Source organism: Pseudophryne corroboree, chromosome 4, assembly GCF_028390025.1.
Source record: "Pseudophryne corroboree isolate aPseCor3 chromosome 4, aPseCor3.hap2, whole genome shotgun sequence".
Lineage (NCBI taxonomy): Eukaryota > Metazoa > Chordata > Amphibia > Anura > Myobatrachidae > Pseudophryne > Pseudophryne corroboree.
The window spans coordinates 69,555,721-69,579,758 of NC_086447.1; the positions used below are offsets into that span (position 1 = coordinate 69,555,721).

Genomic DNA, 24,038 nt, shown 5'->3' on the forward strand with positions numbered 1-24,038 from the left:
CCACTGCCAGTGTGACTAGTGACCAGTGACCTGACCACCAGTATATATAATATTAGTAGTATACTATCTCTTTATCAACCAGTCTATATTAGCAGCAGACACAGTACAGTGCGGTAGTTCACGGCTGTGGCTACCTCTGTGTCGGCACTCGGCAGCCCGTCCATAATTGTATATACCACCTAACCGTGGTTTTTTTTTCTTTCTTTATAGTCATACTAGTTACGAGTATACTATCTCTTTATCAACCAGTCTATATTAGCAGCAGACACAGTACAGTGCGGTAGTTCACGGCTGTGGCTACCTCTGTGTCGGCACTCGGCAGCCCGTCCATAATTGTATATACCACCTAACCGTGTTTTTTTTTTCTTTCTTTATACATACATACTAGTAGTTACGAGTATACTATCTCTTTATCAACCAGTCTATATTAGCAGCAGACACAGTACAGTGCGGTAGTTCACGGCTGTGGCTACCTCTGTGTCGGCACTCGGCAGCCCGTCCATAATTGTATATACCACCTAACCGTGGTTTTTTTTTCTTTCTTTATACATACATACTAGTTACGAGTATACTATCTCTTTATCAACCAGTCTATATATTAGCAGCAGACACAGTACAGTGCGGTAGTTCACGGCTGTGGCTACCTCTGTGTCGGCACTCGGCAGCCCGTCCATAATTGTATATACCACCTAACCGTGGTTTTTTTTTCTTTCTTTATACATACATACTAGTTACGAGTATACTATCTCTTTATCAACCAGTCTATATATTAGCAGCAGACACAGTACAGTGCGGTAGTTCACGGCTGTGGCTACCTCTGTGTCGGCACTCGGCAGCCCGTCCATAATTGTATATACCACCTAACCGTGGTTTTTTTTTCTTTCTTTATACATACATACTAGTTACGAGTATACTATCTCTTTATCAACCAGTCTATATATTAGCAGCAGACACAGTACAGTGCGGTAGTTCACGGCTGTGGCTACCTCTGTGTCGGCACTCGGCAGCCCGTCCATAATTGTATATACCACCTAACCGTGGTTTTTTTTTCTTTCTTTATACATACATACTAGTTACGAGTATACTATCTCTTTATCAACCAGTCTATATATTAGCAGCAGACACAGTACAGTGCGGTAGTTCACGGCTGTGGCTACCTCTGTGTCGGCACTCGGCAGCCCGTCCATAATTGTATATACCACCTAACCGTGGTTTTTTTTTCTTTCTTTATACATACATACTAGTTACGAGTATACTATCTCTTTATCAACCAGTCTATATATTAGCAGCAGACACAGTACAGTGCGGTAGTTCACGGCTGTGGCTACCTCTGTGTCGGCACTCGGCAGCCCGTCCATAATTGTATATACCACCTAACCGTGGTTTTTTTTTCTTTCTTTATACATACATACTAGTTACGAGTATACTATCTCTTTATCAACCAGTCTATATATTAGCAGCAGACACAGTACAGTGCGGTAGTTCACGGCTGTGGCTACCTCTGTGTCGGCACTCGGCAGCCCGTCCATAATTGTATATACCACCTAACCGTGGTTTTTTTTTCTTTCTTTATACATACATACTAGTTACGAGTATACTATCTCTTTATCAACCAGTCTATATATTAGCAGCAGACACAGTACAGTGCGGTAGTTCACGGCTGTGGCTACCTCTGTGTCGGCACTCGGCAGCCCGTCCATAATTGTATATACCACCTAACCGTGGTTTTTTTTTCTTTCTTTATACATACATACTAGTTACGAGTATACTATCTCTTTATCAACCAGTCTATATATTAGCAGCAGACACAGTACAGTGCGGTAGTTCACGGCTGTGGCTACCTCTGTGTCGGCACTCGGCAGCCCGTCCATAATTGTATATACCACCTAACCGTGTTTTTTTTTTTCTTTCTTTATACATACATACTAGTTACGAGTATACTATCTCTTTATCAACCAGTCTATATATTAGCAGCAGACACAGTACAGTGCGGTAGTTCACGGTTGTGGCTACCTCTGTGTCGGCACTCGGCAGCCCGTCCATAATTGTATATACCACCTAACCGTGGTTTTTTTTTCTTTCTTTATACATACATACTAGTTACGAGTATACTATCTCTTTATCAACCAGTCTATATATTAGCAGCAGACACAGTACAGTGCGGTAGTTCACGGCTGTGGCTACCTCTGTGTCGGCACTCGGCAGCCCGTCCATAATTGTATATACCACCTAACCGTGGTTTTTTTTTCTTTCTTTATACATACATACTAGTTACGAGTATACTATCTCTTTATCAACCAGTCTATATATTAGCAGCAGACACAGTACAGTGCGGTAGTTCACGGTTGTGGCTACCTCTGTGTCGGCACTCGGCAGCCCGTCCATAATTGTATATACCACCTAACCGTGGTTTTTTTTTCTTTCTTTATACATACATACTAGTTACGAGTATACTATCTCTTTATCAACCAGTCTATATATTAGCAGCAGACAGTACAGTGCGGTAGTTCACGGCTGTGGCTACCTCTGTGTCGGCACTCGGCAGCCCGTCCATAATTGTATACTAGTATCCAATCCATCCATCTCCATTGTTTACCTGAGGTGCCTTTTAGTTGTGCCTATTAAAATATGGAGAACAAAAATGTTGAGGTTCCAAAATTAGGGAAAGATCAAGATCCACTTCCACCTCGTGCTGAAGCTGCTGCCACTAGTCATGGCCGAGACGATGAAATGCCAGCAACGTCGTCTGCCAAGGCCGATGCCCAATGTCATAGTACAGAGCATGTCAAATCCAAAACACCAAATATCAGTAAAAAAAGGACTCCAAAACCTAAAATAAAATTGTCGGAGGAGAAGCGTAAACTTGCCAATATGCCATTTACCACACGGAGTGGCAAGGAACGGCTGAGGCCCTGGCCTATGTTCATGGCTAGTGGTTCAGCTTCACATGAGGATGGAAGCACTCAGCCTCTCGCTAGAAAAATGAAAAGACTAAAGCTGGCAAAAGCAGTAGCACCGCAAAGAACTGTGCGTTCTTCGAAATCCCAAATCCACAAGGAGAGTCCGACTCCAATTGTGTCGGTTGCGATGCCTGACCTTCCCAACACTGGACGTGAAGAGCATGCGCCTTCCACCATTTGCACGCCCCCTGCAAGTGATGGAAGGAGCACCCGCAGTCCAGTTCCTGATAGTCAGATTGAAGATGTCAGTGTTGAAGTACACCAGGATGAGGAGGATATGGGTGTTGCTGGCGCTGGGGAGGAAATTGACCAGGAGGATTCTGATGGTGAGGTGGTTTGTTTAAGTCAGGCACCCGGGGAGACACCTGTTGTCCGTGGTAGGAATATGGCCGTTGACATGCCTGGTGAAAATACCAAAAAAATCAGCTCTTCGGTGTGGAAGTATTTCACCAGAAATGCGGACAACAGGTGTCAAGCCGTGTGTTCCCTTTGTCAAGCTGTAATAAGTAGGGGTAAGGACGTTAACCACCTCGGAACATCCTCCCTTATACGTCACCTGCAGCGCATTCATAATAAGTCAGTGACAAGTTCAAAAACTTGGGCCGACAGCGGAAGCAGTCCACTGACCAGTAAATCCCTTCCTCTTGTAACCAAGCTCACGCAAACCACCCCACCAACTCCCTCAGTGTCAATTTCCTCCTTCCCCAGGAATGCCAATAGTCCTGCAGGCCATGTCACTGGCAATTCTGACGATTCCTCTCCTGCCTGGGATTCCTCCGATGCATCCTTGCGTGTAACGCCTACTGCTGCTGGCGCTGCTGTTGTTGCTGCTGGGAGTCGATGGTAATCCCAGAGGGGAAGTCGTAAGACCACTTTTACTACTTCCACCAAGCAATTGACTGTCCAACAGTCCTTTGCGAGGAAGATGAAATATCACAGCAGTCATCCTACTGCAAAGCGGATAACTGAGGCCTTGACATCCTGGGGGGTGAGAAACGTGGTTCCGGTATCCATCATTACTGCAGAGCCAACTAGAGACTTGTTGGAGGTACTGTGTCCCCGGTACCAAATACCATCTAGGTTCCATTTCTCTAGGCAGGCGATACCGAAAATGTACACAGACCTCAGAAAAAGAGTCACCAGTGTCCTAAAAAATGCAGCTGTACCCAATGTCCACTTAACCACGGACATGTGGACAAGTGGAGCAGGGCAGGGTCAGGACTATATGACTGTGACAGCCCACTGGGTAGATGTATGGACTCCCGCCGCAAGAACAGCAGCGGCGGCACCAGTAGCAGCATCTCGCAAACGCCAACTCTTTCCTAGGCAGGCTACGCTTTGTATCACCGGTTTCCAGAATACGCACACAGCTGAAAACCTCTTACGGCAACTGAGGAAGATCATCGCGGAATGGCTTACCCCAATTGGACTCTCCTGTGGATTTGTGGCATCGGACAACGCCAGCAATATTGTGTGTGCATTAAATCTGGGCCAATTCCAGCACGTCCCATGTTTTGCACATACCTTGAATTTGGTGGTGCAGAATTTTTTTAAAAACGACAGGGGCGTGCAAGAGATGCTGTCGGTGGCCAGAAGAATTGCGGGACACTTTCGGCGTACAGGCACCACGTACAGAAAACTGGAGCACCACCAAAAACTACTGAACCTGCCCTGCCATCATCTGAAGCAAGAAGTGGTAACGAGGTGGAATTCAACCCTGTATATGCTTCAGAGGTTGGAGGAGCAGCAAAAGGCCATTCAAGCCTATACAATTGAGCACGATATAGGAGGTGGGATGCACCTGTCTCAAGCGCAGTGGAGAATGATTTCAACGTTGTGCAAGGTTCTGATGCCCTTTGAACTTGCCACACGTGAAGTCAGTTCAGACACTGCCAGCCTGAGTCAGGTCATTCCCCTCATCAGGCTTTTGCAGAAGAAGCTGGAGACATTGAAGGAGGAGCTAACACGGAGCGATTCCGCTAGGCATGTGGGACTTGTGGATGGAGCCCTTAATTCGCTTAGCAAGGATTCACGGGTGGTCAATCTGTTGAAATCAGAGCACTACATTTTGGCCACCGTGCTCGATCCTAGATTTAAAGCCTACCTTGGATCTCTCTTTCCGGCAGACACAAGTCTGCTGGGGTTCAAACACCTGCTGGTGAGTAAATTGTCAAGTCAAGCGGAACGCGACCTGTCAACAACATCTCCTCCTTCACATTCTCCCGCAACTGGGGGTGCGAGGAAAAGGCTCAGAATTCCGAGCCCACCCGCTGGCGGTGATGCAGGGCAGTCTGGAGCGACTGCTGATGCTGACATCTGGTCCGGACTGAAGGACCTGACAACGATTACGGACATGTCGTCTACTGTCACTGCATATGATTCTCTCCCCATTGAAAGAATGGTGGAGGATTATATGAGTGACCGCATCCAAGTAGGCACGTCACACAGTCCGTACTTATACTGGCAGGAAAAAGAGGCAATTTGGAGGCCCTTGCACAAACTGGCTTTATTCTACCTAAGTTGCCCTCCCACAAGTGTGTACTCCGAAAGAGTGTTTAGTGCCGCCGCTCACCTTGTCAGCAATCGGCGTACGAGGTTACATCCAGAAAATGTGGAGAAGATGATGTTCATTAAAATGAATTATAATCAATTCCTCCGTGGAGACATTGACCAGCAGCAATTGCCTCCACAAAGTACACAGGGAGCTGAGATGGTGGATTCCAGTGGGGACGAATTGATAATCTGTGAGGAGGGGGATGTACACGGTGATATATCGGAGGATGATGATGAGGTGGACATCTTGCCTCTGTAGAGCCAGTTTGTGCAAGGAGAGATTAATTGCTTCTTTTTTGGTGGGGGTCCAAACCAACCCGTCATATCAGTCACAGTCGTGTGGCAGACCCTGTCACTGAAATGATGGGTTGGTTAAAGTGTGCATGTCCTGTTTATACAACATAAGGGTGGGTGGGAGGGCCCAAGGACAATTCCATCTTGCACCTCTTTTTTCTTTTCTTTTTCTTTGCGTCATGTGCTGTTTGGGGAGGGTTTTTTGGAAGGGACATCCTGCGTGACACTGCAGTGACACTCCTAGATGGGCCAGGTGTTTGTGTCGGCCACTAGGGTCGCTAATCTTACTCACACAGCTACCTCATTGCGCCTCTTTTTTTCTTTGCGTCATGTGCTGTTTGGGGAGGGTTTTTTGGAAGGGCCATCCTGCGTGACACTGCAGTGCCACTCCTAGATGGGCCCGGTGTTTGTGTCGGCCACTAGGGTCGCTTATCTTACTCACACAGCGACCTCGGTGCAAATTTTAGGACTAAAAATAATATTGTGAGGTGTGAGGTATTCAGAATAGACTGAAAATGAGTGGAAATTATGGTTTTTGAGGTTAATAATACTTTGGGATCAAAATGACCGCCAAATTCTATGATTTAAGCTATTTTTTAGGTTTTTTGGAAAAAAACACCCGAATCCAAAACACACCCGAATCCGACAAAAAAAATTCGGTGAGGTTTTGCCAAAACGCGGTCGAACCCAAAACACGGCCGCGGAACCGAACCCAAAACCAAAACACAAAACCCGAAAAATTTCCGGCGCTCATCTCTATACTGCAGCACGGCCGCCACCCCCTAACCGAGCCAGAAGATAGAAGAGTGGTGAGTACAGCGCCGGCGTCCCGGTTAGCGTGTCGCAGGCGGGTATGGCGGCACAAGGGTTGGAGCGCAGCTCTGACAGGCTGCACTCCTGGAGGCTCAGCAACATCGCACATGTAGACGCTGGAGGGGCGTCCTGAGCCAGCGCAATCAACCCTACACTGGTCACATTGTTAACAGGGGCTAATCCCGCTGTTAACACACAAAACCTCAGGCCAGGCTTCCTCTCAGAGCGGATCCAGCACTCACCAGCACCATCTTCTCCCTGCAGATCATACAGACAGAGACACTGACAGGGAGCGCTGCCCACCACAGAACTCCACAAGTATTCTGCGGTACCAGGGTGTTATAGACAGTGGGGGGAGTGTTATATCAGGACTAACTACAGGGCCGAAACTAGGGTATCTGTCACCCGGGGCAAGGCAGTTATTTGCCCCCCCCCCCCCCCCCCCCCCCAATATACAGAAATACATCCTCCTGTACATGTACACACAATCAATAAACACAGTACGGCCCCTGAATATACACATACCACCACATTAAACATATACTGTGTACATGCCCCTGTATATACACATACCCCAATATACTGTGATTAAATACACCCCTCCTATACATACAAATGAAGTACCCACCCCGGGTATTCCAGCATGCACACACAACACCTGGTTACACTGCACTGCTCCAGTACACACACACACACACACACACACGGTTACACTGCAATGCTCCAGCACACACCCACGCACAGGGTTACACTGCATTGCTCCAGCAGACACACACTAGGATACGCTACAATGCTCCAGTACACACACACACACACACACACACACACACACACACACACACACACACACACACACGGTTTACACTGCACTGCTCCAACACACATACACAAAGGGTTACACTGCACTGCTCACTGCTCCAACACACACAGGGTTACACTGCACTGTTCCAGCAGACACACACTAGGATACTCTACAATGCTCCAGTACACACACACACACACACACACACACACACACACACACACACACACACACACACGGTTTACACTGCACTGCTCCAGCACACATACACAAAGGGTTACACTGCACTGCTCACTGCTCCAACACACACTCAAGGTTACACTGCGCTGCTCCAACACACATACACACAGGGTTACACTGCACTGCTCACTGCTCCAACACACACTCAAGGTTACACTGCACTGCTCCAACACACATACACACAGGGTTACACTGCACTGCTCCAACACATACACACACAAGGTTACACTGCACTGCTCACTGCTCCAACACACACACACGGTTATACTGCACTGCTCACTGCTCCAACACACACACAAGGTTACATTGCACAGCTCACTGCTCCCTGCTCTAACACACATACACACTGGGTTACAGTACACAGCACACACATATTGTACATATACTGTATAGCTGACCGCCTGTCCTTACCTTTCCAGACTCCTCTCAGTTTCTGAAGTGTCACACACACAGCGCTGGCAGAGGCTTGCATGTGTGTGAAGTGGCATGTGTCTCCGGTTAGCAGCTCTCCTGACCGTCCCGGCGCAGCGGTGCGGGGACGCCGTCCTGCATGCCCCGGTTACCGCCTCCAGGCTCCACACACGTATTTCCGGGAAACAGATCTCCGGAGCAACCCGGCGCAGAGGAGCAGGAGCAGCGCATCTTCAACCCCGGCGCGTCTTCAACCCCCGCGACAGCGCCCTCTCTCTTTCCGCGCCCAGGTCGCCTGCCCCCCTAGCCCCCCCCCCCTAGTTACGGCCCTGCTAACTACCCTATTAACGATAGTTAGTACGTGCTGGGCTTTTATCATAATAACTGCCTACAGGGGCGCTGTGTGGCTGGCTCCTTATACTCTGTGACTCTCTGAAGGTGCTCTGGGGGAAACTGTATCTGACATTTTCCTGTGTGTGTAAGTGTGTATATTTCACATTACCATGTCTAAGGACTCTGTGTTCTGCTCTGCAGACTGTTTATCTTCTCCTGAGGAGTTTATTCCATGTACTCAAGGCTGCCATATCCTTTCTCAGCCTTCCGAATCCGAACCCGCATTGGTGGATTCTTTAAGGGGAATGATATCCCAGATTTCTACAAGGATGTCACATGCTGAGAAAGAGAAGCAGTTTTTGTGGAAAGCTGCGGTTTTACAGTGTTTGGCCCCCACTACTTAGTCAAAAACTCCACCTACATACCCACAAAAGCGTACACTTGCCCAGATATTGCAAGCTGACACTGATACCGACTCTGATACTGGGGACGGTGAGGGGTATATGCAGGGAGGGATGCATCCCTTGCTAAAGGGGTGCAATTAATGATTGAAGCCTTTAGGGATGTTTTGCACATTGCTGAGAAGGCACCTGAGCAGGAGGAGGAATCTTATTTTACCCTAAATAAGAAATCCTCGCTTACCTTCTAAGGAGTTAAACTCCTTGTTTGAAAAATCCTCGGAAAACCCAGAGAAATAATTCCAGATCCCTAAGAGAATTCTCATTGCTTTTCCTTTCCCTGAAGAGAACAGGAAAAAGTGGGAAAACCCACCTATAGTAGACGCTTCTGTATCTAGGTTGTCTAAAAAGGTGGTTTTACCTGTCCCTGGTTCAACCGCCTTAAAGGAGCCGGCTGACCGCAAGATTGAGACTACGCTCAAATCACTATACAATGCTACTGGTGTGGCTTTAAGGCCCACTATTGCGTGTGCATGGATTTCTAAAGCTATAGTAAAGTGGTCAGGCAACTGTGGGTAAGTAGACTTTTCTTCCCTCCGCAGCTGCACCAGCTCGGAAATCTTATCCTATGCCTCCACTGCAGTCCTTTCGGACCACAAAATGTAAAAATTCCAAAGGCCCCCCCCACCTTCTTTAGAGGAGGTTGGAGAAAATCCAGAAAATCTGCACCAGCAGGTTCCCAGGAACAGAAACCAGGTTCAACTTCCTCAAAATCTTTGGCATGACGGTGGACCTCCCAGCCTGGAGATCGGGCAGGTGGGAGCAAGACTAAAAGATTTCAGTCACGTCTGGGGGTCATCATGCCTAGACCCCTGGGTTTCAGGAACTCCCACCTCACAGATTCTTCAAATCAGGCTTACCAGCTTTGCTGACAGAAAGTCCTACAGGATGCCATTCAGAAGTTGGTACGTACAAATGTCATTGTTCCAGTTCTGCCTCACCTAACACACAAGGGTTATTACTCCACCCTGTTTGTGGTTCCGAAACTGGATGGTTCGGTAAGACCAATATTGAACCTAATGTCATTGAACCCCTACTTAAAGGTATTCAAATTCAAGATGGAGTCGCTGAGAGCAGTGATCTCAGGTCTGGGGGAGGGGGGAATTCCTGGTATCCCTGGATATCAAGGATGCGTACCTTTACATTCCGATCTGGCAGCCTCATCAGGCTTACTTACGGTTTGCACTACAGGACTGCCACTATCAGTTCCAGACATTGTCATTTGGACTCTCCACTGCATCAAGGGTATTCACCAAGGTCATGGCGGAGATGATGTTCCTCCTCCGCAAGCAGGGAGTGAACATAATTCCATATCTGGATGATTAACTGATAAAGGCATCTTCCAGGGAGAGACTGTTGCAGAGTATTGCTCTCTGAACTCAACTACTTCAGGATCACGGGTGGATCCTGAACCTTCCAAAGTCACATTTGGAGCCAACAAGGAGACTGCCCTTCCTGGGGATCATTCTCGACACGGAAGTGCAGAGGGTGTTTCTACCGGTGGAGGAAGCATTGGTGGTCCAATCAATGGTCCGGGATGTCCTGAGGCCAGCCAGGGTATCAGTTCATCAGTGCATTTGCCTTCTGGGATAGATGGTAGCCTCCTACGAGGCGCTACAGTACGGAAGATTCCATGCACGGTTCTTCTAGCTTGAGCTCCTGGACAAGTGGTTGGGATCGCATCTCCACATGCACCAGCGGATACGCCTGTCGCCAAAAGCCAGAATTTCATTCCTCTGGTGGCTCCAAACTTCTCACCTACTCGAGGGATGCAGGTTCGGGATTCAGAATTGGATTCTTCTAACCACGGATGCAAGTCTCAGAGGTTGGGGAGCAGTCACCCGGGGGGGAAAACTTCCAAGGAAGGTGGTCAAGTCAGGAGTCTCTCCTTCTAATAAACGTTCTGTAACTGAGAGCCATATACAATGGCCTTCTACAAGCGGCACATCTTCTGAAAGATCAAGCCATTCAAGTTCAGTCAGACAACATCACAGCGGTGTCCTACATAAACAGGCAGGGTGGAGCGAAGAGCAGAGCTGCAATGTCAGAGGTAACAAGAATCCTTCTCTGGGCTGAAATACACGTGGTGGCATTGTCAGCGATTTATTCCATTAGTGGACAACTGGGAAGCGGACTTCCTCAGCAGACACTCTCCATCCAGGAGAATGGGGCCTCCACCCGGAGGTATTCACAGAAGTAACAAGCCAATGGGGCGTACCTCAGATAAACATGATGGCCTCAATAAGCAGCTTTGGAAGTACTGTTCCAGGTCACGGGACCCACAAGTAGTGGCGGTGTATGCCCTGGTAACTCCGTGGGTGTTCCAGTCCGTATATGTGTTCCCTCCTCTTCCACTCATCCCAAGGATTCTAAAACTAATAAACAGAACGAGAGTTCAGGCGATCCTCATTGCTCCGGACTGGCCAAGATGGGCTTATTACGCGGATCTTCTGGAATTACTGATGGAGGATCTGAGGCCACTTCCTCTTTTGCGAGGACCTTCTACTACAGGGGCCGTTCACCTATCAAGACTTACCATGGCTACGTTTGACGGCATGGAGGTTGAACACCAGATCTTAGCTCGGAAGGGCATTCCAAACAAGGTCATTCCTACTCTGATCCAAGCTAGGAAGGGAGTAACGTCTAAGCATTACCATCGGATTTGGAAGAAGCATGCGTCTTGGTGTGAATTCAAGAAGTTTCCAACGGTGGAGTTTAAATTGGGACGTTTTCTCCTCTTTCTGCAAGCGGGTGTGGATGTGGGCCTACGCTTAGGCTCCATAAAGGTCCAGATTTCGGCCTTGTCCATTTTCCAGAAACAATTGGCTGCTCTCCCTGAGATTCAGACATTCTTGAAAGGAGTTCAGCACATCCAGCCCCCCTTTGTTCCTCCTAAGGCACCTTGGGATCTTTATGTGGGGCTGCAGTTCCAGCCATCAGATTGGTTCAAACCTTTACAGGAGGTGGACGTAAAGTTTCTTACTTGGAAGGCAGTCACACTGTTGGCATTGGCATCTGCAAGACGTGTGTCGGAATTGGGGGCATTGTAACACAAGATCCCCTACTTGATTTTCCATGAGGATAGAGCTGAGCTCAGAACGCGTCAGAAATTTCTTCCAAAGGTTGTTTCGGCTTTCCATATCAACCAACCTATTGTGGTGCCAGTGGCTACTGACACCTCTATTACCTCAAAGTCCTTGGATGTTGTGCGGGCTTTGAAGATATAGGTGAAGAGAACGGCTCGTCACAGGAAGTCGGACGCACTATTTGTCCTTTATGATCCCAAAAGATTGGGTGTCCTGCTTCTAAGCAGAAAATTTCTTGCTGGATCAGGCTTACTATTCAGCATGCTTATTCTACGACTGGATTGCCGATTCCAAAATCGGTTCAGGCCCACTCTACCCGTAAAGTGAGTTCTTACTGGTCGGCTGCCCGGGGTGTCTCGGCTCTTCAGCTTTGCCGAGCAGCTACTTGGTCAGGGTCTAACACGTTTGCTAAGTTCTACAAGTTCGATACTTTGGCCTCTGAGGACGTAAAGTTTGGTCAATCTGTTCTGCAGGAACCTCAGCACTCTCCCTCCCGTTCTGGGAGCTTTGGTCCATCCCCATGGTACTAAATTGGACCCCAGCATCCTCTAGGACGTAAGACAAAATAGGATTTTATATACCTACCGGTAAATCCTTTTCTCGTAGTCCGTAGAGGATGCTGGGCGCCCACCCAGTGCTTCGTCTTCCTGCATTGTTAGTTACTTGGTTAAGTATTGTTGGTTCATCCGTTGCTGAATTGTTTCTTGTTGGTTAGCTTGGCTTTCCTTTTGTTATGTGTGAGCTGGTGTGAATCTCACCACTGTCTGTGTATTTCCTTTTCTCAAAGTATGTCCGTCTCCTCGGGCGCAGTTTCTAGACTGAGTCTGGTAGGAGGGGCATAGAGGGAGGAGCCAGCCCACACTATTAAATTCTTAAAGTGCCAGGGGCTCCTAGTGGACCCGTCTACCCCATGGTACTAAATTGGACCCCAGCATCCTCTATGGACTATGAGAAAAGGATATATAAAATCCTATTTTCTGACACATTTGTGCGACACTGTAACCGGCGGTTTGTGATATAAAAAATACTTCTTCATATTTCTGACTCATTTGTACGATGCTGTCGGTGCAGTCAACCGCAGTGTGTAAGTATTATATATATATTTCAGACTCATGTGCGACACTGGTGCTGTACCCCACTTCATGTTGATAGAAATGGAGGACAAATACTTCCTACTACTAGTGCTGAAGCTGCTGACACTAGTCATGACATTGACAATGCAAGTCCGACAACGTCATCTTCTAAGGCCGATGCTCAATGGCATAGAGGGCATGTACAATCAAAGAAACAATATTTTACGGTGATAAATAAAAAAAAAGTAAAGTTAGCTGATGACAAATGTAAAATTGGCAATATGCCATTCACTACACAAAGTGGCAAGGAAAGGCTAAGGCCTTGACCTGTGTTTATGACTGGTGGTTCTACGTCAAGCACTCCACCCTGTAGAAGAGTTAAAAAAATGAAATTTGTTAAGACACAGGAACCAACTAGGCATGTCAGACAGTCCATTTCAATACTGGCAGGAAAATGAGAAAATGTGGAGGCCCTTGAACAAACTGGCTTCGTTATACTTAAATTGCCCCCCCCCCCCCCTCCAGTGTGTACAAAGAAAGGTATTAGCGCAGCCGGGAACCTTGTCAGCGATCGGCGTAGGAGGTTACTTCCACTAAATGTGGAGAAGATGATGTCCCTCAAAATTAATTACAAATTCCACGAGGAAGACCTTTACCAGCAATTACTTCCAAAAAGTAGAGAGGGACCTGTGATGGTGGATTCCAGCGGGGACAAATTAATAGTCTGTGAAGAAGAGGATGTACACATTGATGGAGGTGAGGAATCGGATAAGGATGGGGGTGAGGAATCGGATGCTGATGACGACATTGTTCCTATTTAAAGTACTAAAGCCAGTTTGTGCTCTGCCCATTGCCAGCTTGTTTTGTGGGGGGTCCAAACAAACTAATAACTTCAGCCACAAGTGACGGTCCCTGCCACTGAAGTGCTTGGTTTGTTAAACTGTGCATTTCCTGTTTAATATACAACACAAGGGTGGGGGGGACAGTTCCATCTTGCACCTTTTTTCTTTGCATTATGTTCTCTTTGAAGAATTTTTTTGCATAGTTTATAAAACTGATATCCTGTCTGCCATTGCAGTGCCACTCCTAGGTGCCCACTGCTGTCGCTTAGCTTATTCATCCAGCTACCTCGGTGCATCCTTTTGGCCTAAACTGGATGAAAACAATATTGTGAGCTGTGAGGTAATAGACTGGAAATGAGTGGACATGAAAGTTATTGAGGTTAATAATACTGCAAGAACAAAAACACCCCTAAATTCTGTTATTTTAGCCTTTGTTAGAATTTAAAAAAAAAATACAGATCCAAAACCCAAACCCGCAAGGGCGGTTTTGGCAAAACCAATACCGATCCAAAACACAAAGGCGAAACAGATCCAAAACCAAAACACAAAACCCGAAAAAAATGGCCCCGGCGCACACCCTTAATTTCTTTAGGTATAGTGCTTTTAAAATAACAACTGTATGGCTTCAGTATCCAAAGTGCCTAAAGTTTGGAAAGGGATTCCTTATACAGTACAATGTAAAATAAATAAATATTAGATATTAGTTAATGCAGCGATTCTCACACTCTGTCCTCAGGACCCCAAACACTCCAACTGTTTCAGGTCACTCGGCAGGTGTTCTATCACCAACTGTCACATTTTAAAAATCCACAGGTGACCTGGAAAACATGAACTGTGTGGGGCCCTGAGGACAGAGTTTGAGAACCTGTAAGTTACTGAAAAGTATTCAGTTGAAAAAAAAAAAAAGATTAAAAGAATTCCCGTCTTGTGGAAGACTCTAGAGACATTTCACTAGCAGCGGAGGATTTATCAAAAAGTGGAGAGATGTAGGGGGTCATTCCGACCCGTTCACACGCAGCGGTGTGAATGGGTTGGAAATGCATGCATGAAGGCCGCAATGCGCACGCGCGTCGTTGCCCAGCGACATTCATCGCCGGGCAATGACCAGAAGAAAGAAGATAGTGATCGCTAGCGCGATCGTAAGAAGATTGACAGCGGGGAGGCGTTCCGGGGTGGTTAATCACCGTTTTCCGGGCGTGGAGATCCGAATGCAAGTGTGTCCAGGCGTATGGAGGGCTGTTGTCTGACGTCAATTCCGTGGACCTTCATCGCTGGATCCGTCACACAGGGTAAGTAACTGCAGGGCTAGGCTTGTTTTACACAAAACTTTTTTAGCATAGCAGGGCTGCACTCCCACATAGGCGGCGTCTAATTGATCTCACGGGCAGCAAAAAGTTGCTACGTGCGATCAACTCGGAATGACCCCCGTACGGTACTAACCACTGAGCTCCTGTAATTTTACAGGCTCTCGGGCTAATTCAGAGATATATGCAAATGCAATGGTTTGTGCATATCTCTGACGGATGCGCATCTGTACTGCGCATATGCAGATCTCGTTCCATTTGATCGCAGTGCACCCTAAGCCGCAGCATGATTGACAAGTTGCAATTCAGTGTGAGGTAGTGGGCATTAATGGGGATCATTTCACAGATAAACAGGGTGTGTCATACTTCATTTTGTGGTAACGGCAAGACCAGTGTCTCTGTCTTCCAATGTAGATTTAATAGACCCGACACCGAAAAAAGAGTCGGCCATTCAGAGTAACCTTAGAGTTACTCAGATGGCCCACGCTGCATCCGATGGTGATGATGGTGATTTGATGCTGTGTCTTCGGCTGCAGCACTCGGACCTGCAATGCCGGCAATGGCTGTCTTTTATCTTAAGATAAGGCATAGTATCTGCTCAGAAGATTGATGATGTCACCGATGTGCATCAGATGGTGCATCATTGTATGCAAGTTTCAGATTAAAGAGTCTGCCAGTGTACAAATCCCAGCAGCTACAGCATTAGCCTATTTTATCAGTACAACTGTGTACGGAGATGCAGACGCGGATGGATTGCGTCTGTTGAGAATGGAGTGTGCTACTGCACAGACTCCATGTTGCTACTCCTCCATGAAAGCTTCATTCCCTGTACGAAGATGGCTACTATTCAGCATGTGCGGATACATCTTGAGACTGCCACAGTGAGTGCCACAGTGGAGACTACATGCATACCTACCCAGTACTTACATACACTAACTGACTGTGAGCTGTATGACACTCTGCTCTGCTGAAGCTCTGCTCCATCAACCATTGTGTATAACAGTGAGTACGGCTGTACCTGCCACTCCGCTGGTTAAGGAACTGTGCTGTTCATAGCTGTAAGGCATCTGCTTGTGTGTACAGAAACTATGCTACATCCTCAAGTCTGTACACACATATGTCTAAAAGGGGATAGGCCCAGGCATACAAAGTTTAAGTGCACAAACCCCAGGATACTAGAACATGTATAGCAGCACACAGATGCAATCTTGAGTACATGTACAGCACAGATTGCCATAGAATACAGAGTGAAGACAGCACAGAGTGTTTCCAGCTCAGTGTAGCAGCACAGCAGCAGATTAGTACACAGAAGTTGCACAGTTATGTCTGTAGGAAGCAAGTATACAAGAGCTACACCCATAATTTAGTTAATTAGATTAATGGTGTAGAGAATTAAACAACCTGTAAATTTGCTATGGAAATGCAAGAGATTGTGGAAAGTGACAGTAGATCCTGGTGACAGTCCAAACCCAGATGACATATAGAGAGCCATGTGTACTATTGGTTTAAGTGTACAGCAACATATACACTCTATAATACATCGGAAGATGTTAGCTACAGACATGTGGATTGCACTGCAAGCAGCACCAGGATGGAGGCCTCATGAGAACAATACATTTAAAATTATTATTGTACAACACCAAATTGAGTGAACACAGTAGTATGAGTGCCTATATAGAAAAAAAATATGTCTGTTTCTCAGCAACCAATGTCTGTTGGTGTGAAAGTATGTGATGAAGAGATTGCAACAGCAATGCTGCAGAACTTGATGCCAGAATTTGACTTCCTAGTCAGAAACATAGAATTTGACAGCAGATAAGAACCTCTTGGCCCATCTAGTCTGCCCCTTTTTCTTTTATACTTTTAGTAACTTCCACCCTATTTGTTCCTTAGGTCTTTGTAAGGATATTCTTTTGCCTATTCGAACCATGTTTAAATTGATCTTCTGTCTTAGCCTCTACCACGTATGACGGGAGGCTATTACACTTATGCACTACCCTTTCTAGGAAGTAATGTTTTCTCTGATTTCCTTTGAACCTACCTCTCTCCAGTTTCAGGTCATGTTCCCATGCTCTAAGACTACTATTCCTTTGAAGAATGTTTACCTCTTGTACCTTGTTAATGCTTCAGTCCTATGGGGGTCATTCCGAGTTGATCGCTCGCAGCAACTTTTTGCTGTGCTGCGATCAGATATTCGCCACCTATGGGGGGAGTGTATTTTCGCTTTGCAAGTGTGTGAACGCTTTTGCAGCCGAAGGCACAAAAAAGTTTGTTGCAGTTTCTAAGTAGCTCTGGACTTACTCAGCCGCTATGATCACTTCAGCCTGTCTGGTCCCAGAATTGACGTCAGACACCCACCCTGCAAACACTAGGACACGCCTGCGTTTTCCCAAACACTCCCAGAAAACGGTCAGTTGACACCCATAAACGTCTTCTTCCTGTCAATCTTCTTGTGATCGGCTGTGCGAATGGATTCTTCATTAAATCCATCGCCCAGCACCGATCCTCTTTGTACCCGTACAACGCACCTGCACATTGCGGTGCATACGCATGCGCAATTTTGCCAAGATTTAACCTGATCGCAGCAAAAAAACGAGCGATCAACTCGAAATGACCCCCTATATACTGTAAATTCCCATGGCTTCTCTATTGAATCTGTGGCACCTAACCAGTATGTAATGTTCCTACTTTACCCATGCATGAAATTAACTCACTGTTCCCTATTGTATTTCAATCAAGACATAATTACTGTAGGTCAAAAAGTTACTGGCACCACACAGTATTCAATGATAATATTTAACAGAAAACAATGACTTTCTTGCTCATGGTTCAGGTAATATTTACAGTTCAAAAACATTTTTTTATTATTATTTAGTATTCCAAAATATTAAAGTCTTCTATTGAGTATGTGCCGCCACTAGCTTATAACATCTAATGTTCATGTATTGCATGTGTAATTGCTCTGAGAAAAGAAAATAATGCAATAGATGTATCAATGTCATATTTAATATTTCAAGAAGGTGGGGTGAGACTTGCAAGTAGAAAATACTGGAGTCTCATACTTCCATTAGTTTTAGAAGTAAGCGGCTCAAATACTATATCATTTTAAACTACATGAAAAAATTAACACTAAGGGGGGGATTTAGCAAAGCTTGGAGACAGATATAACTGTTAAGATGGGCATACACTATACAATTATCTGGCAGATTATTTGCAATATCTGGCTGGTTGGAATGAAAATCTGGTAATAGATGAGAACAAATGACAATCGACCATTGCTCCCAAACACTGGAAAACGGGGAAACTTGTTCATACAAACTGGTTAGAGTCGTGATTTAAGCAATTTGTCTGAATGGCAGGTTTGTCCATTTTTCAGTGTTTGGAAGCAAATGGTCCATTGTCATTTGCTCTCATCCAATACCAGATTTTCATTCCAACCAGCCATATCTTGCAGATAATCTGGCAGATAATTGTATAGTGTATGTCCAGCATAAGAGCTAAAGTACCAACCAATCAGCTCCTGTCATTTTTTTCAAACACAGCCTGTAACTGTTAGGTTGAAGCTGATTGGCTAGTACTTTTATCTCTCTCCGAGCATTGATAAATACATAATGGTCACCGAAAACTATATACAGGTTAAGTCTCCCGTATTCGAAAATCTGATATCTGAAATATTCCCAAATCTAAAAATTTTTGACGGTGGCTCATAAAATTATTAAAAACATTGTATAAAATGACCTTCAGGCTGTGTGTATAAGGTGTATATGAAACATAAATCCATGATATCTCATTATGGTATGCAAATATTCCAAAATACATTAAAATCCCAAATCCAGAAACACTTCTGGTCCCAAGCATTTTGGATATGGGAGAAGCAATCTGTAATATTTAACTGATCAGCTGTGGATGATTATATTCTTTCCAGCATGTTCCAATTTACATAACAGGCTGTACTCTAAACAAGAAGAAATTGCTAAAAAGCGAATCAGTGACGAAATAAGTGACAGGGTATTCAATGTACTCACGTATTCCTCAGACGTATGAAACACTGCATATAAGGAAACGATGATGCTGAATATATTAGTTACCAACATTTTTTCTCATGCAAATGTTCCTTTCTCCTGCAATCAGTACATTTGTTGTAGGAGGCAAAAACAAATCACAAAGCAAATAGGTGCACAGGTTTTTATTAGGAATTGTACACTTGAGGGAAACAGACGAGGCTCGCCATGATTGGCTGCTGATGAAAACTTAACCAAATTGGCTGTATAACAAGTGCTTTTGTTTGATATGTCATTTTGAGCTCTGCAGTCGTTAAGAGCTGAAAGAGAAGACAAAACAAATTTTAGAAGTCTATACAAATAATAAATTACCTCCAGGAAGGCAAATATCAGACGCTGAAATGTTTTTTACATTGGAATCTGCTGAAAATTAAACAATAATATTCCAATTTCAAGTATGAATCTGCACTGCATGACTGTGATTTGCCCCCTACACTCCACTGAAACTGCCCTTGTCAAAGTCACCAATGACCTGCCTTTGGCCAAATCCAGGGGTCACTTCTCTCTGCTCATCCTCCTGGACCTATTTGCTGCCTTTGACACTGTAGATCATCCTCTCCTCCTCCCCACCCTCCAGACCGTTGGCCTCTCCAGCACTGTCCTTGCTTGGTTCACCTCTTACCTCACTAACCGCTCCTTCTCAGTGTCTGCCTCTGGCTCCACCTCACCCCTTACCATCTGCCCCATCGGTGTCCCACAGGGCTCTGTCCTGGGCCACCTTCTCTTCTCCCCGTACACCTCTTCCTTGGGTGTGCTCATAAGCTCCTTTGACTTTCAATACCACCTCTATGTCGATAATAAGCAACTATACCTCTCCTCTTCTGACCTTTCCCTCTCTGTCCTCTTTCGGGTATCCAGCTGCCTCTCCGCCATCTCCTTCTGGATGTCTGAGCATTCCCTGAAGCTCAACATTGACAAAACCGATCTCATAATTTTTCCCCCATCCAGGGTCTCCACCCTCTTTAATAGCTCTGTCACTGTTCCCCAACTCCACTGCTTGGGCGTCACTCTTGACACCTCTCTCTCCTTCACCCCCCCACATTCAGTTTCTGGCTCAATCCTGTCGGTTCCAGCAAAACAACAATGCTCGGATCAGGCCGTTCTTTTCCCAGAGTGCGACTAAACTTATTATCCGTTCACTGGTCATCTCACGGCTCGACTATTGCAACTTTCTCCTCACTGGCCTCCCGCTCTCTCATCTCCCTCCACTCTGATCTGTTCTAGACTTATCTTTCTCTCCCGCCTCTCTACATCTGCCACTCCTCTTCGACAAAACCTGCACTGGATCCCATTCCCCTACAGAATACAGTACTCTTCAAACTCATCACCCTCAAGTACAAGGCCCTCTCTAACTCCACTGCTCCCTACATCTCCAACCTCATCTCCCTACATACTCCCTCCTGCCCAGTCCGGTCGGCCAATGACCAACACCTCTCCTCTACCCTGGTCACTACATCCTAAGTGCGAAGCCAAGACTTTACCTGTGCTGCCCCCCTTCACTGGAACGAGCTCCCTCTTGCAAAGCTTCAAACGGGCACTGAAAACCCACCTGTCAAAGTGTACCTAGTTATGAGGCCACTCTCCCAACCTCCTGCCTCATGCCTTGGCAATCTACTGTATGCCTCACTTACTTCCTACTATGAGGCTGCCTTTCGCTTGCTCGCACCTCATGTCGCCTGTCTGTCTCCCCCACCCCCTAGATTGTGAGCTCCTTGGAGCATGGCCATCTTTCCTCTTGTTCCCACAACCCTCTTCTCTCACACTTCAGTTACAGCCTACATAGTGAATGTCTATACCTGCATCTCCTCTGGCTCATTACTGTTTATCTCTCCCAGTGGCTGCCTGCCCCCAGTGGTATGACGACTACTCCTTTGCTTCCTTTCATCTCGGCTATAGTGTGTATTGAGAACTGTGTTGCTAATTGTTACCTGTGCTCTGTTTTAGTTTTTCTGTTACTGTAATGGTAAGTTCTGTATACCCTGTATTTTTCTAAGGTTTGACATATCTACTGCACTGCAAAACTCTTCTAGCATCCTATAATTAAAATGTAATAATAATAATAATTTGTGTGATTTATACACTTATATCTGTTTGTGATTGGTCATGCGGAACTTCATGGGATTTTTATTTTCTAACCTAGGCCAAGTTCATTAAGGGCATGTTTCCATAATTTTGAACAGATGCAGGGTTAGTAAGCAAATTAGATTTGATAAAAAAATTATTCATTAGTCGCAATATACAATACCAAAGCTACCACTACTGCTACCACTAAGCAGCAATCAGGCCATTCAGCTGATTTTCGGCTCCGTGGTCGGACATTCTCAAAGTGTGTCCATTGTGTCACATGCTGGACTAGTAAAGCCCATTTCAGCACCAGGAGCTGTCACTTCATGGCAGTGCATCACTCACCTAGACTGTCCAAACCATAAGAATAAGAAAGACTATCTTGCCTGAGATCAGCTGACCGCTGCTGAACCAATTCCAGTCCAGATCTCCTGCTCATGACTCCAGTGTCCTATCAGCAGCCAGGGTGCCCTATTTAATTTCTTCCCTGGTCACTGCTCATGGCCAGAACAACTTCTACTGTATCCTGCCTGATATGTTCTAGTCTGCAGTATCCAGAGGCTTGTCTCCACAGTTCAATGTGTTCTATCGGTTGTTATGTAACCCAAGCACTGGCCAGTCCTGATGAGTGTTATCCATAGTCTCCAATGCATTGCTGTATGCTTCAGTACTAGTGAGTCCTGCTTAACTCAATTCACAGATTCCTTTATAAAGCTGTGTTTCCTCCAAGTGCTAATCAGTCCTGCTGAGCGCTACCCAAAATCTTCAGGGTAAAGTTGTGTTTCTTTCAATTCACTAGGCAGTCCTGTTGTGCACTATCTACAGACTCCTGTGCAAAGCTGTGTATCCTCAAGCCCCAGACAGTTCAGCTGAGAGCTATTCACAGTCACCTGTGTATTACTGATTACTACAAGTGCTAGCTAGTCCTGCTGAGTACTACCACAAACTCCAGTTTATTTCAGAGATACTACCAGTGCTAGCCTGCATTACTTAGCACTTGTTCCATATTCCAGTATGATCCCGTGGTATTTAAATTTCTGCCACCATTGCTACCAAGATTTTCCATAAACACTCCAGTGTGCAGCTATGACACCCCAAGTACCAGAGCTCCGTACAGCACTCACTACAGTTTCTGTGCAATAATATTACAACGAGCATCATACATTACTGGTGAGCACTTCTCAAGAGTTTCCACTCTACCTTTGGTTACTTCCAGCATTGCCCCATAGTGCTGGTACTATACTACTTGCTGTTAAGAGTAATAATTTTCTCATCTTATATTCATTGGTTTCTGTTACTTAGGTGGTCATTCTGAGTTGTTCGCTAGCTGTTTTCGGTCGCTGAGCAGCGATCGGGCAAAAAAAGGCACTTCTGCGCATGCGTATGCAGCGCAATGCGCACGCACGACGTACTTTCACAACAGCGATGCAGTTTCACACAAGATCTAGCGATGCTTTTCAGTCGCACTGCTGGCCGCAGAGTGATTGACAGGAAGTGGGTGTTTCTGGGAGGTAACTGACCATTTTTGTGGCATGTGTTGAAAAACGCAGGCGTGTCAGATACAAACGCAGGAGTGCCTGGGGAAACGCAGCCGTGGCTGGCCAAACGCAGGGCGTTTGTGATGTCAAAACAGGAACTAAACAGTCTGAAGTGATCGCAAGCTAGGAGTAGGTCTGGAGCTGCTCAGAAACTGCACAATCTTTTTTTTGTAGCAGCGCTGCGATCCTTTCGTTTGCACTTCTGCTAAGCTAAGATACACTCCCAGAGGGCGGCGGCATAGCGTTTGCACGGCTGCTAAAAGCAGCTAGCGAGCAAACAACTCGGAATGAGGGCCTTAGACTCTTGCTACCACAGAGACTATCGCAGGCTGAGACCCACCTGGTCAACTTTGTGCCTTTTACTCCTGAATGGGCCGTTCTGGACATTTTTTTGAGGGGGCAAAGACTTACTCTGGGCAGTATGATTGCTTGCTATAATTGCTGCAGCAAAAAAAGACCATTCTGGAAGAATGGATATACCCAACCCCTATTAATTTCCAATAATATAGGGAACAACTAAGTTATATTTTTCGAATAGACTGGGTGGAGATTGTTTGATAAAGATAAGAAGGCTTCTTCCATTTTTGATACATGGGAAAGTTTTATTGTAACTTTTCCACTCTCAGCGCAATCCCAGCTCTACCATAGCATACGTCTGACCCAGTGGTAAAAAAACTCAAATTCTTCTTGGTGATCATCCCATGTTGGACCTCCTGCTAAAAAATACTTTATTTGACATATTGGTGGTCATTCCGAGTTGATCGCTCGCTAGCAGTTTTTAGCAGCCATGCAAACGCTATGCCGCCACCCTCTGGGAGTGTATTTTAGCTTAGCAGAAGTGCAAATGAAAGGATCGCAGAGCGGCTACAAAGTTTTTTGTGCAGTTTCAGAATAGCTCAAAACCTACTCAGCGCTTGCGATCACTTCAGACTGTTCAGTTCCTGTTTTGACGTCACAAACCCGCCCAGCGTTCGCCCAGCCACGCCTGCGTTTTTCCTGGTATGCCTGCGTTTTTTCAAACACTCCCTGAAAACGGTCAGTTGACACCCAGAAACGCCCACTTCATGTCAATCACTCTGCGGACACCAGTGCGACTGAAATGCACCGCTAGACCATTGAAATATAATTAACACCTACTTTTTGCATATACCTAGACATGTTTATTTCTTGGTCATTAATGTCTAGTTCTAATTTAAAAAAAAAATA

General features: G+C 45.9%; 1 protein-coding gene across 1 annotated transcript in view; it reads right to left on the reverse strand.

The window, feature by feature from the left end:
• The window catches only part of LOC134911113 (allurin-like), a 151,009-nt gene that overhangs the window by 122,496 nt on the left and 4,475 nt on the right, over positions 1–24,038 (reverse strand). Inside the window, exon 3 of the mRNA XM_063919484.1 lies at positions 19,195–19,490. Coding sequence (XP_063775554.1) covers positions 19,195–19,263 — 69 coding nt within the window. The 5' untranslated portion in view covers positions 19,264–19,490. The remainder of the gene's footprint in view (positions 1–19,194; positions 19,491–24,038) is intronic.